Below are 13,661 nucleotides of genomic sequence, written 5' to 3' on the forward strand. Positions count from 1 at the left end.
GGAATTAGTTTTTCAAGGGAATTTTGCTTAAAAAAGAACTTGGGAACAGCTCTTTGAATAACATGAGAAATACAGAATCTTATTTCTAAAATTCAAGTTACAAAACCTGGAAAAACAAGTGGGTTTTTTATATGGTTTGGTTGAAGTTTTTTAATAAAATATTGATAAAACTGTGCCTTAATACTGTATAAATCTGTTTAAGAGATGCAAATTTCTTACAAAGACCCACGTGTCCTTTTTTTTTTTTTTCATTTCAAATAGCTTTACAAAGACAACAGAGTTGGACAGTAATTTGCTCCTAACAAACCTCCCCAGAAGTAAAAAGGTTTTGCCATCAGGCTCTGCATTTTACAGAAATACTACTTTAAAGCATCATAAGATAATGCTACACTAGAATCAAATAAAACACCAACTTTTCTTCTAAAACACTGCAAACCCCAAGGAAAGCTTTTCTTTCCATCCTTTTCTACCGTCTTTTCCACCCTGAAGAATATTTGTGACCCAGTGTTTTTGCTGTCAATACTCAGGCAGTGTGCACATGATTTCATTTTAAATACTCCTGAAGTGCAGTTAGGCATGCAAAAGGAACTTTAAATCTGCCTAAAAATGTAGTTAAGTGTGTTACTCTGAAAGATGTTCATAAAGATAATTAAAATGATTTATTTACATAATAAGGTTTTTTTTTGCAGTTAATAAAGATGAAAGGCACACTGAGATGAATCCTAGCAAATTTACATAAAGTATTCAATGTTTCTGGTAGTGCACTGACAAACTTTGAACATCCCTTGTCTCTGATGATACCTCCCATCTATTTGCGTCCTTTTTTAACTCCTAGCATGTGGTGTTTTAAAAGAGATAGCTAAGAGCAATGGGCTGGGTAGTGGTGTTTTCCTTCAGATAGAAATCCACATCTTAAGCACAGCCATAAGGGAAACAGATCTACACTCTCAAATCAGACTAGAATAGTTTCTTGAAGAGTTTTAACCATAAAATGCTGTAAATTAAGGGAAAGACAAGAAAGGCAGCTGGAAGATGTTAACTCAACTTGGTTTCTAGTTGAAACAATGGTGTGTTTTATTTTATGTTGGGATTTCAACAGACCCTTAATTAGACTTTTGACCACACAGCTTTCATTTAAAAATATCTTGATGACATTCTGATCATCAAGAAGTTCCTGGGAGACTTGGCACCTGTTACTCTTTGAAAAAATATTCATCCAGAAAGGCAGGCAGGCAGGCAAATAATACTCCCCAACTCATAGAATAAATATTAAGTTTAAATATCCAGAGTATTTCAAATAATAATGTAAATACTGGAAAATACTTTGTGCAGTCCCGACTTGGTGAGAATAAGCAGACAGCAATGCTCAAAACAAAAAGGCAAAACCACACAGGTTGCCTGCTATGAGGTGAAATACTAATAGAATATTCACACTGTGAGTGTATAGCTGGTAAAATCACTACTATGGCATTTCCTATGGACATGAAAAATTATACCTACTTATGTTATGAAAAACAGCTTAGTTATTGAAAACAGCATTTGAAACACAATTTTTCAATGTAGTAAAAAAGTCAGTGTACAAGGCCATATATTATCATTCAGATTGAAATACACATTCAGAATATACTAGTTCATTTTTCAAAACGTTGAATAAGGAATTCTCATAAACAGCACTGATTTATCTTGATGTAACTTGTAAGAGTGTTAAAAAAAATTACTAAATAGATGATATTCAAACCTGGAGTGAATTAAAGAAAAAATTCCATGTTATTCTGAAGATAGCACCTTTAAACTGAACTTCAGAGGAGGGAAGGGGAGGGCAAAGAAGGGGAGGAGTTGGACAGGACTCAGCAATCATCTAGTCCTCTTCAGGGCTGACCAGAAGTGAAAGCATATTACTATTAAACCAGGATGCTCAAATACTTTTTAAACAGTCAGATATGGGACACTGATCACCTGTCAAGGAAGCCTGTTCTTCGTAAAGCATCTTTTCCTAATATCACATCTGAACCTCCCCTGATGCAGCTTTGAACCTTTCACATATGTCCTGGATAACAGGAAGAAGAGACCAGCAATTCCTTCCCTTCACCTTCTCATCCTGATAAAAAATCAACTGAGTTTGATTCCTTGGCTTTATTGACAGACAAATTTTTTTTTAGTGCTGATTTTTAAATCAAAATAAAAAAATGATAAATGTATGAAACAATAACATCATCACCAAAGCTTGAGATGCAGGGGTAAATTCGAAACAGAAACAGTTTTCTTATTCTGAAGTAACTTACTCACCTGACTTTTGGAAGAAAAGATAGTCCCCAAATTTTCTCTCTCTTATTAAGATCTTGATAAGTGTTTTCTATGTTATGTATACATAGAAATACACGTATCAGCTGCAATCTGGTCTGAGTTACCTCCATCTTTGATGTGAAGTAGGTCCATGAAGGCACATTTTGGGATTCTTCTATGGATCTAAATGAGGGGGTATCTAAACTGATTGCCCCAGCAGTTTTCTGTCAAATTTTGGCTGAAGTTTACTGTCCCCAAAGTGGAATTCTCTTATGAACACTCTTAGGCCAATTTAGTACAAAGTCAGTGAAGTCAACTTAAAGCATCTTAAACCAAATTTGGATGACTTTACACTTTTGTGAACAACTTACACAGACAATTTTAGCTTTACAGCTGTGTCAACAGAAACGGCAAGAATAACTTCTCAAATTCAGTAACTAGATGTGAGAGAAATGAACTGTATATGCCTTCAGTACCTCTTGGAATGAGAAAAATTAAAAAGAATGTTAGATTGTGGCAACATGGCTACTAGCTTAGCCTCAGGACAAATCAATGTCTGTTAATGGGAATTCAGATTAGACTAATCAGAAACCAAACTCCCAAATCTGTAAGAATCGTGTATTATTTTTCTCACCACACACAAAATTAGACACCTTTTGAGTCAAAATTCAGGCAAAGTTCACATGTTCTTTGTGGCATGGACTATTGTAGATATACTGTGAAAAAAAGTCTGTCATAGAAAATGCAACCTGCCTCCCAAGCAGAGCTTGTCCCTGTTGTATCCTATCTGAAATGTTACACTCTTACCTAGAGCTGCTCTCTGTATCTGCCTCTGAATTATCTTTCCTTTCAGATGGTCTGTAAAAGACACAAAATGCAAAGAATTAGAATTCAAAATGTCAAAAATCAATGAAGTCATTGCCTATTTCCCACCATATAAAACTCCCTGTGCTGCTGGCCAACTTTAGGGTTTTTTTGTGATCCATGGGACAAGCTGATTACTGAGTTCTGTCCTTCTCTCTACTGCAAGTAAACAAGTAGGCATGGTGTGACTCTACATATACTGAGATTTAATTGTCCAGTAAGAAAGACTGAAAATTAAGTATTTACTGTCAAGCACTTTCACAGGATAACAACCTCCTACTGCTAGATACAAAAGAAGTCCAAATGGGACCAGAGGACATATGGAATTCCAAGTATTTGTTCAAACAGACTTAAAGGCACTTACGAGATAGTAGGTCACTAGTCCACCCCTTTGCCAGTGAAAAACTAATTCCCCAAAATCCATTTTTTTTTTTGTCTGTCCTGCTCAGTTTTAAATATCCCATGTACTAGAGCCTCTGCAAGTTCTACTGACCTAGTTCTGGGCGGGGTTACTTTTTTCAGCGGCTGGGAGGGGAGCATGGGGTTATTCTGTACTACCTCACATCATTGCTGGGGGCAGGGGAAAATGACACCCTTCTCAGGAGAAGGGTCAAGTAAACATGGCAAAAGGAGCCATCCTATATTGTCTAACATTGAGGAGGTTTTCTGTGTGAATTGTTTCTTTTCCTGTACCCTCTGTCATTAGCATTGTTGCTGTTACTGTTCATTTTCTTGTCTCATTGCTGTTTCCAGTAAATTGTTTTTATCTCAATCTATGATCTTTGCTTTTCTTACCTCCAATAATTGTCTCCATCCCACCACAGCTGAGAAGGCTAGGGGAGAATGGGGCAGTGAGAGACAGCACTGTGTGGTTTGGAGAGTCTTGGTGGGGGGCACTGAGTTGGGCAGTAACATTCCAAAATCATGGCAATTACTCAACAGGACTCACTGTGTAGATGTCATTGGTTTTCAGTCAAAAATTAATCAATTCCATTATCTCAACATTCCTAGTTAAGACTCCCATGCCTCTTATAACTCATATAACTAATTTTTATCCTTTTATCAATTTCCTACCTGATTTATGACAATGGGCCAGTTCCCAATTATTCCAAACAATAATTAGATTACCACATGGGAAGCTATTATTCAAATACATTAATGGCATCAATAAAGGAAAAACATAATCTTAAATATGGAATTTCAGCAGTAAATGTATTCTGAAGAGGGATGGGATTATGTCTCTCAAGTTTTCAAATTAAACAATTTCTAAGCAGAGATTTATTAATAATATGTACTAAGATGTACATCTGGATACCAGTGAAAGAAAAAACCATGCTGGAGTCACTTTTCCCCCCCAGACCTGTGATTTTCTATATCATATTAGTGTGCATTTTGATTTAAAAATATAATTCTGCTTACAAATGAAGTCTTACAGAGTAAGCTAATCAGAGGCAAATCATGTCATTAAAAGGTGGCAAATGCTTAACCAGAGAATAGAAAAAAACATTTAAATTCACAAGTCATGAGAATTAGATTGTTCTGTGAGCACAAAAGGACCATAACAAATTGAATTTCCCTGGAAATTATGAGTATAGTTGTTAAATATTTAGTAGCATTGTAGGAAATGCATTATTTGAAATACATGGCAGTATAACAGTCAAGTTTTGTTGTTTTGAATGTTCATAGAAAACAAACAAAAGAAAACACTCTACCTACCATTTGACAATAAAATAGAGTAGTATTTTTCTGCAGAGGAAGTTTTATTATTTTAAATTATTTTTAATTAAACCAATGACTTTTTCTGTAATTAAAGTTACCTGTAAAATTAGGAAAATGTAATATGTAAAACAATGAAAAGCCTTCAGCTACTGAGAAACAGGTTAAGTGAAGCAGCTAACTTCATCTAACCCTGCAATAAAAACAGATAAATCCTACACCTCAGCTGTACTAACACTTGACAAAAAACACATTCAGTGAAATAAGTTGATTCCTGTAACTATAGAAAAAATACCCTTGATTACTAATTTTACTGATATAAACCAGGTTGAATTATCAACATTCTTGCTATTTGTGCTTTGAAAGTTCTATAAAGCAACTCAGTTTCAATACTCAGTGAAATGTGGTTAAACGTGCTACTTTTTCCTCAGATTGCTTTTTGCTATTCTGACTATTTAGATCCTTGTATTCTATGGCACTGTTTCAGACAGTGTGGTGTTACTCACCCAATATTGAGCCATGAGACAGCCATGAAACAATTTGTAGTAATCTTGAAACTCATTTCAGTGGATCACCATTAACAGAGGTGCCTCAGAAACAATCTGTACATTTATCTTTGTGTAAGGGATCAGAAACTCTCTTAAGCACTGTGAGCTGCAAGAGGCAACTGCACTGTCATTTGAAAAAAATGGTTCCAGTAAGAACAACAGGCTTTTCATCAAGAGCCGTCTGAAAATAAGGGTGACATACAGTTCTCAATTTTGTCAATAAATGTCCTTCTTTAATGTTGCTAAAAACAGATCATCAGCAATCTAAATGTTTTGCATTTCAAGTGGCAACGAGGCCAACGGAAAAAAGCCAAACAAGTCAATGAGAGTAAGATCAAGCAGATAGACAACAGCTTGCCATCAGTACGAAAATGTGGAAACACAAGAACATTGGGACTGGTTTTAAATTATCATAGCCAAGAGGCTTGACTTCCAATTACATAGAGTTTCCTCTGAGCACAACTGGGATAGACACCAGAGAGGCTGCAGAAGCTCTGTTTGTATTGCGAGCTTTGTCAGACCATTCAGCAGTGTGAACCTATCCCAAATGTTCTTCTCTTCCTTCACTCTAGCCTTTGTACACTTCTGCTCCATCCATGAACATGGACTATGATGTTGCAAGAAAACTTCTATTTGGCAGCTTTGTGAAAGAATGAGAAATTTGAATCAGACTACCTGTAATCGGAGAGAAACCAAAGAAAACTTCTCCACCGATTAGAAAAATAAAACTTCAGCCTTACTATTCTTCTAGCAAAAGAGTTTTCTTTTTCTTCTTTAAATAGAAATAGAAAGATGATATTTATCCAATTCACATAGTTCGAACTGTCTTTTCAGGGCAGCAAAAACTGAACTTCATTTCCCAGAAAACTTCCTGAGGAGAAACTGAAATTGTATTATGGGAAAAGTAGACCAAACACAGGTTCAGATTTGGGGGACATGGTAGTATCATGAGGCACCTGACTATAATTCCATACCAATACTTAGCCAGACAGATATGATTTAATCTTTTGTTTTGTTTTAATCCAATTTGAAATTTGACAGTTTGTTTAGATTTCATTTTGGGAAAAAATGTTTTCACTTAGAAGCTCTTGTTTTTTACAAACCCTTAAGATTTTCTGTATATGTTTTTCATTAAAGTAATCTTGTTTTGTTTTCACTATAAATACTTGTAGGGGAGAATGAATGTTTATGACCTGCTCTACTTTTCTGCCTCTGAGAACACCATTGCCCCAGTGCTAGGCTTGAAGTTCATAAGTGACAGAAGTAGGGGATGATTCCAGTACTATTGCCTGCACAAATCTTCCTATATAAACAAAAGGAAGATTTCAGTCTTAAGTACTGCCAGTTCTACAATCTTCATAAGCATAAATATATACCCAAAGAAATATGAAGAATCACATTCTCATAAAAAACCCTACCATGTCCTCTGATTCTAAGTGTAAAGTTGTGGAAGAGGTAGTGCTTAAATGTGGTTTGGAAAAATTGAATTTAAGATGTGGAGAACATCTCTCAACATATGGCTAATGATATTTTCTGAAGTTTCACCAAACAAGAAGCTAAAAATAGGTCTACAGCTGATACCAAATAATTTTTTCCAGCAGAGTCAGTCTTCATCTGGAGATAACGGCCCCAGTAAAATGTTGACTGCTGCAACTCCACATGTTTTGGCAACAAAAGTAGTTTTGTGGAATTTAAGAATTCACTCAGCATGCAGCCAGCTGTCATTAAGGCTGTGATAAATCTGTTGGTTTTGGCCTGCATTTCTGGAGACATGTAGGTATGGAAAAGAGATGAGCTGGTAACACAGAACTTCAGTTTTGTGACAGGAGACAAAAGCAAGGAGGGCGATGGACAGGACAAAATGAAATAGAGAAATCTACCTAAGAGTGATGTAAAGCAGAGGAAAGTATCCCATTTGGTGACTAAATAGGACACAATACATAACTTGAATAATATGGCTTTCCTTTAACTTATTGTCTTTGCATTGTTCCAGACTGTTTCAAGGATCTGAAATTATCTTCCAATGTATTACAGACAAGGAATGCTTTAACCTGAAGAATATGCTTTGGGACAATACAAAAGTGAATATGTTACAATTAAAAAAAACCCCACTGATTTAAAAAAGGTGGGTTTTTTTTGTTTTGTTTGGGTTCACATTACAGGTTTTGAAATTTCTCTTATGTTTTATTAGATCATCTATAATTATATAAGGTTATAAGACCTTATATAATTATACGGTTTATAAGACCTTATAACTATTATAAGGTTTCAAAGATCGCTAACTCAAGAACTGACAGGCTGAAGCCTTTGTCAATCATTTCTCATTTCTTGTTATTTTTTTGTATTTTTCTATTATTTTACATTTTTCAAGCCTGCATTTATCCTAATGCATCCTTTCATCATGGAGATCCTGAAACCTTCACACCTCTAATAGGATGCTGCAGTATGTTTCACTTTCTTTATTGTTAAATCATTTCTGGTGTTACATAAAATATCTAGCAGAACATCCTCCTATGCATCCAGGGCATCTGATTCCTGGAATTCATCCTCCAGGGATTTTGGGTACCTAATCACACTATATGGTATTAGATGCTGCTTTTTTTTTTCCCCCCTGTTTCTCACATTGCCACACCAGTCAATAATCTGGGGGTGCACAAGAAGCTGCAATGGAACACAGTTGGGACAGCTGACCCCAATTGACCAAGGGGATATTCCACACCATGTGCCATCATATGTAGTTAAAAAAAGCTAGAGGGGACGAGAATGAAGAAGAACCATTTGGAGTGACAGTATTTGTCTTCCTGAGTCACTATTAGGAGAGAAGGAACCCTGCTTGCACACACACATTTTGCTTTACCCATTAAACTATCTTTATATAGTTTTATGAGTTTTCTTACTTTTAGTTTTCTGGTTCTTTCCCCAGGCCCATCAGAGGGGAGTGAGCAAGTGGCTGTGTGGTGCTTTTTTGCCAGCTGGGCTTAAACCATGACAGGAAATAAGTGGGGGTTTTGTTAGTAATGCAATGCCCCTATATTTGCTGTTGGACTCAGCTACCACCCAACTATGAAAACCAATTCAATACTCTGAAACTATTAAATCTGATTCATGAAGTTGCATGCACCCACTTGAATCAGATAAGAAATCCTGCTGAATGAGCAAAAATTAAAGATGCAAATTCAGCAAATAATCACTCAGAGAGAGGGGGGAGCAATCACATAACTTCCATGAGCCTTGTACAGATATATTTTTAACTGCGTTTGAGGTTAGAGTTGTAACAGCTTACAAAGTATTCCTGAAAGTAGGAGACATTGAACCCAAGTGTAGCTATTCAAATGGAGCAATTTCTCAAACTACGAAGATTAAACAGAGATAGTTATAGGAAATCTTACCAGATGTGTTAGAATACTTTTTAAAATCTGGTGATGAAATTGTATGAGAACACAATCTATGATAAAAAATATCTGACAAGAAAAGTCATGGAATAAAAGAAAATATTTTGTTCTAATGCAAAATCCTGCAGCACTAAGAACAAATAAACCATTCAGCCTTTCTCTGACCCAGAGAAATATTTGGGACAAATTCTGAATATTCTTTTCAAACTTTGTCCTTCTCCAATGGCAAAAACATGTCAGTTGGCTCTACTAGGACAATGTGCAGAGACAAAGTAGTCTGCATTAGTAAACTGGCTCAACGCTATATCTGATGGAAATGCTTTATTTTGTAATACATGGTTGGCAAAATCCCCATGTAATTTGATAGCTTCTCATTTTCAGAAAGCCCATGGTGGCATCAGGGAGGAAAACATATAATTGCAGTACTCAGGGCCTCTCTGATGCACATGCATTTTTCCAGGTATGAAACAAGGCCCTCATCAGCATTAAAAATATATGGATGACTATATACCTGAACACCTCAGGTAACATACTGTAGAGTACAACTTACCACAGCAAATTTCTGCCTTCTGTGTGGGTTTAAGATTTTACTGCCTCTCCTTTCTCCTCTTCCCTCTCCCCTCCCTCCATCCCAAAGTTTGCTGTCAGAGGTCAATGCCCCACAGCAGAGAATGTAGAAGGAAATGTCTGCCCATGTTCTGGCTGCCCTAGCAGCAGAATTTGGTGCATCAGCACAGGCATACCAGCAATTTAAGATGAGACACTGTCATCAACTCACCTACAATGTCTGAAATACAAGTAAACATTCTCTTTTGCCAGCTGGGAAGAAAAGATTGGAGAAAGTAACTGCCAGCAAAGAGATGGGCGAGACCATTGGGAGCAAGGAAGCTGATGGGATTTAACAGAACTCTGCAGTCAGAGCTCCCAGAAAGGACAACAGGTTTAGAATTTGAAGCACAGCCCTGACTTCCACAAATTCATAGTTGCAAATCATAGGCTAAGCTCAGCACAATACCAAACACACATAGAAATACACAGTTTTCCCAACATAATCTCCTTCCTTGGAATTTAAATATCCCAGATTTAAATGGATACATTTTAGTATGATGTAGGATAATGCATATTTTGAGATTACTATTTAAAATATCTGACTGGGGCATGTTTCCTTCCTTGCCATACTCAGTTGAGACAATAATATTGACAATTAAATATTGACACATTTAATACCTTCAAGCATGATCAAATTTAAACACTGAAAGCTTATGGCATAGCAGTCTCTTCCAGTCATCGCTACAGGATGACAATGTACTTGACTTCTCAGAAAGAATTTCTTCACTGAAAGGGTGTTCAGGCATTGGGATGGAATGTCCAGGGAAGTGGTGGAGTCATCATCCCTGGGGGCATTCAAGAAAAAACTGAACATGGCACTTAGTGCTATGGTTGAGTTGAAAAGATGGTGATTGGTTAAACGTTGGACTCAATCATCTTGTGGTTCATTGAGCTACTCAATATACAGTCCTCTAAACTCTTGACCCATTTCAATGCATTTACTTCTAACCTCCATATTAAGCCTCCTCCCCTTTTTCTTCATGTTCTTGTTAATTCTGGCCAGATTACTTCTGTCCCCTCACAAGATGATGACTTACACTTTATGATTGAAGGACATTCCTGTTTATTGTTTGGCCTGCATTTCCACAGCATCCTTTATCCCAAATCCCACTTTTTTTTTTCTGATAGCCTTTCATACATTCTAGCTGCTAAAGAACAAAAAAGAAGCTTTGGAAGGGTTAAACAGCAAAACTATACAGAAACTAACTTTATTTTCCTGCTGACCTAATTCTGGACCTCTATCTTCCTCTAAGTACAAACTGTCATAGGCTACATAGGCCTTAATTGTTGAAGCGTTCCCAAGGGAATGCTTCAACACTTTTTCTAAAAATCCAGATACTCAATACTGGGACATCTAGGATAACTAACATAAACCACTAAGGGTCCTGGACTGCAGCTCAGCATGTCCTTGAAATTGGAAACAATAACCTGGATGCTTTCTGAATTTAAAAACAAATGTTTGGACCTTTATTTTCATGTCCCAAGGTTGGCTGTCAATACCTATTTCTGACCAGGCATTTTTAGCCAATCATGGATATATAGCAGCAAACATGCTCCAAGGGACTTCAGCAGAAGCACACATTATGTCTGGATACTCCATGGGGACTGGGTAGGCAGCTCAGCCAATAAAGTAGTACTTCTGTTTGTGCTGTACAAATGGCAGTTTGTTGCATTCAGGAAATAAGTGAACAGTTTTTGAGAGGGGATTTATTTGGTTTTGTTTTTCCTGGATAGCTTTCCTGAATTTAGGTATCTAAATTTCACTTAAAATCTATCTTAGATGCCAGAGTGCTATTTTAGGTATTGTCCAAAGTGAAGAAATATTCTGTTTATCTTCATATGGTAGAAAAGAAACAGAAATGAAGCACATCTGGAAACTATTGTTCTGTTGTTTATCACATCTATTTGTTCATGAATTAAATATTAAGCTGGTCCAAAAAGCATGACTGAAAAGCAATGCCATATGGATAAGGAGCCATAATCTGTGAATTTTGTGCTCTGGATGCTTGTATGATTAAATGCCACTTATCTCTTGATTATTTCTTAGAAATTAATGTGAAGAGAAAGAATAAGGAAAATAGAGAAATAGCTTTGTATACAGCTCCTATCCTTTTCACATTTTCAAATATGCAAATTTAAGAAGTATAAAAAATAAATAAAGGATTCTTAAAAGCACAAACAAGAAAAGTCCAAAGGATTTTACCTCCAACAAGTTTTCTGGTAATAATACACTGGTCTCAGTTAATATTTTAAGCAAGGAGTGACTATATCAGAGTTTCAGATGAACATGGGTATTTTCTGTTACAACACTGCCTTTGTGGCTTTGTAATGTCTATGCAACAATTTGATGTCCATTTCATGACATTTCTTCTGGCCAGAGCTGTCCAACATAAAATTAAATATAGAGCTCCAGGGCTCACTTTATACTTCAGTTTCAGAAACTTAAAATTTTGCTCTTACCAAAGGAATTGTGCTGTGTAACATCTGGTCAGATGAGACAGACTGATATTAAGAATCTGACAGATATGACACAAAATTAAAAATAAAATAAATTTTTAAAAATTACTATGCTGAAGCTGATTAGATATGCTACCATGTTTTGAGGCCATGCAGATAAACATTTCAGGGTGATGGAAACGAGTCAGAGTAAGAATGAGTGTATGACACATTTTTTGATGCACATTTACTTGTAATCTATCTAGCAAAGCTTTGAGAAGTGACTCCTTGCGTGTCAGACACATGCTAGCAACCCAGTAAAATCTGAAATAGCTTCCTGTGAAGATACAACATATATTCACTGTTGTAGATGAGCCCGAGACTGCTTCTTGAATTGCTCAGCAATTTAAAAGACAACCTGATTATATATAAGTGGTATAATGATGTAATCAGATCAGAACAGACATCTTCCTTCAGCCTTAAAAAAAGTGCATGACAAAATCTTCATATTACAGCTATTTGCTGTTGATTGCATTCCTTCTGCAGCATTCACAACCAACTGTAATGACATTACATGATTTAGGAACTAGTTTGATTAGAAAAAAACAGCTATTGTCTTTTAGTATGTGTAGGTCTATATGCCTATGCTACAAGTCTGCATGAATGCTGCCTAGATGTGTAAACGAACCATGAGATACTATGAAAAAAAAAATTTCTCTTTCTGTGCTCAGGAAGGAATATCAGTCTTGGACAGTACTACTCTGAATAAGCGGAGATCTACTTCTCTAAAATGTGAAGGTTTGATTTTTCACTGTTAAAATTTCTGGCCATCCAATACTAAAGACTTAAATGACTTGGATGCAGGACTTGAGGGAAGACTAAGTTTACTGATGACACTAAATTGGGATGAGCTATTGGCTCCCTTGAGGGCAGAGAGCCCCTGCAGAGAGACCTTGACAAATTAGAGAGATGGGCAATCACCCACTAGATGAAGTTCAATAAGGGAAAGTGCTGGATTCTGTACCTGGCGTGGGGCAAACCTGGCTGTCTGTATATAGTAGGGAATGAGAGGCTGGAGAGCAGTGCTGCAGAAAGGGAACTCGGCTCTTGGTCTGTGGTAACTTGAAAATGAGTCAGCAGTGCCCTGGCAGCCAGGAGGGCCAAGCACGCCCTGGGAGCATCAGACACGGCATAGGGAGAGGTTTAGGTTGGATATCAGGAAAAGATTCTTCACCCAGAGGGTGGGTAGGCACTGGAACATGCTCCCCAGGGAAGTAGTCACAGCTTCAAACCTCACAGAGTTTAAGAAGCATTTGGACAATGCTCTCAGGCACATGGTTGTCACTCTTGGGGTTGTCCTGTGCAGGGCCAGGAGTTGGTCTCAATAATCCTGATGGGTCGCTTCCAAGTCAGTATATTCATGATTCAAATCAGTGATTCTATGATCAAGAAAAACTTTTTGTACAAAAGATTGTAGGATTTAACACACAACTCATAATATAGCATCAACTGTCACCTAACATTTTTTCTTTAAAAGAGCAAATTTAATAGATTGACATAAGAACATACTATAGCCTAATAAATAGCCCAATAAAACAGCAAAATGCAGCATAGCAATCTAGCAATGACTATCTATTTTCAGTCAAAAGACAACTTGCAGTATTTTTCCAAGTTTATAGTCAAAGCTTGATTAAATCCAATGAGCCTGGTCAATTGGTTTTAGTTATTCTAGTGAAACCTTAAGTAAAAAATGTTTACTTGGTTTCTTCCTGAGCATAACTTTTTCCCCTGAAAATAGTTGTAAAGAACAGAA

The 13,661-nt window shown here is 36.6% G+C and overlaps 1 protein-coding gene across 5 annotated transcripts in view; it reads right to left on the reverse strand.

The window, feature by feature from the left end:
• Window positions 1–13,661, reverse strand: part of KIF6 (kinesin family member 6) — a 159,957-nt gene that overhangs the window by 30,249 nt on the left and 116,047 nt on the right. For all 5 annotated transcript variants that reach the window (XR_008430083.1, XR_008430082.1, XM_053938739.1 and 2 more), the window contains exon 16: window positions 3,091–3,141. Coding sequence is in view for 3 of the 5 variants with exons in the window: in XM_053938739.1 (XP_053794714.1) it covers window positions 3,091–3,141 (51 nt within the window). In the remaining 2 variants the exon portion in view is untranslated. The remainder of the gene's footprint in view (window positions 1–3,090; window positions 3,142–13,661) is intronic.

Source organism: Vidua chalybeata, chromosome 3 (genome assembly GCF_026979565.1).
Source record: "Vidua chalybeata isolate OUT-0048 chromosome 3, bVidCha1 merged haplotype, whole genome shotgun sequence".
NCBI classification, from domain to species: Eukaryota; Metazoa; Chordata; class Aves; order Passeriformes; family Viduidae; genus Vidua; species Vidua chalybeata.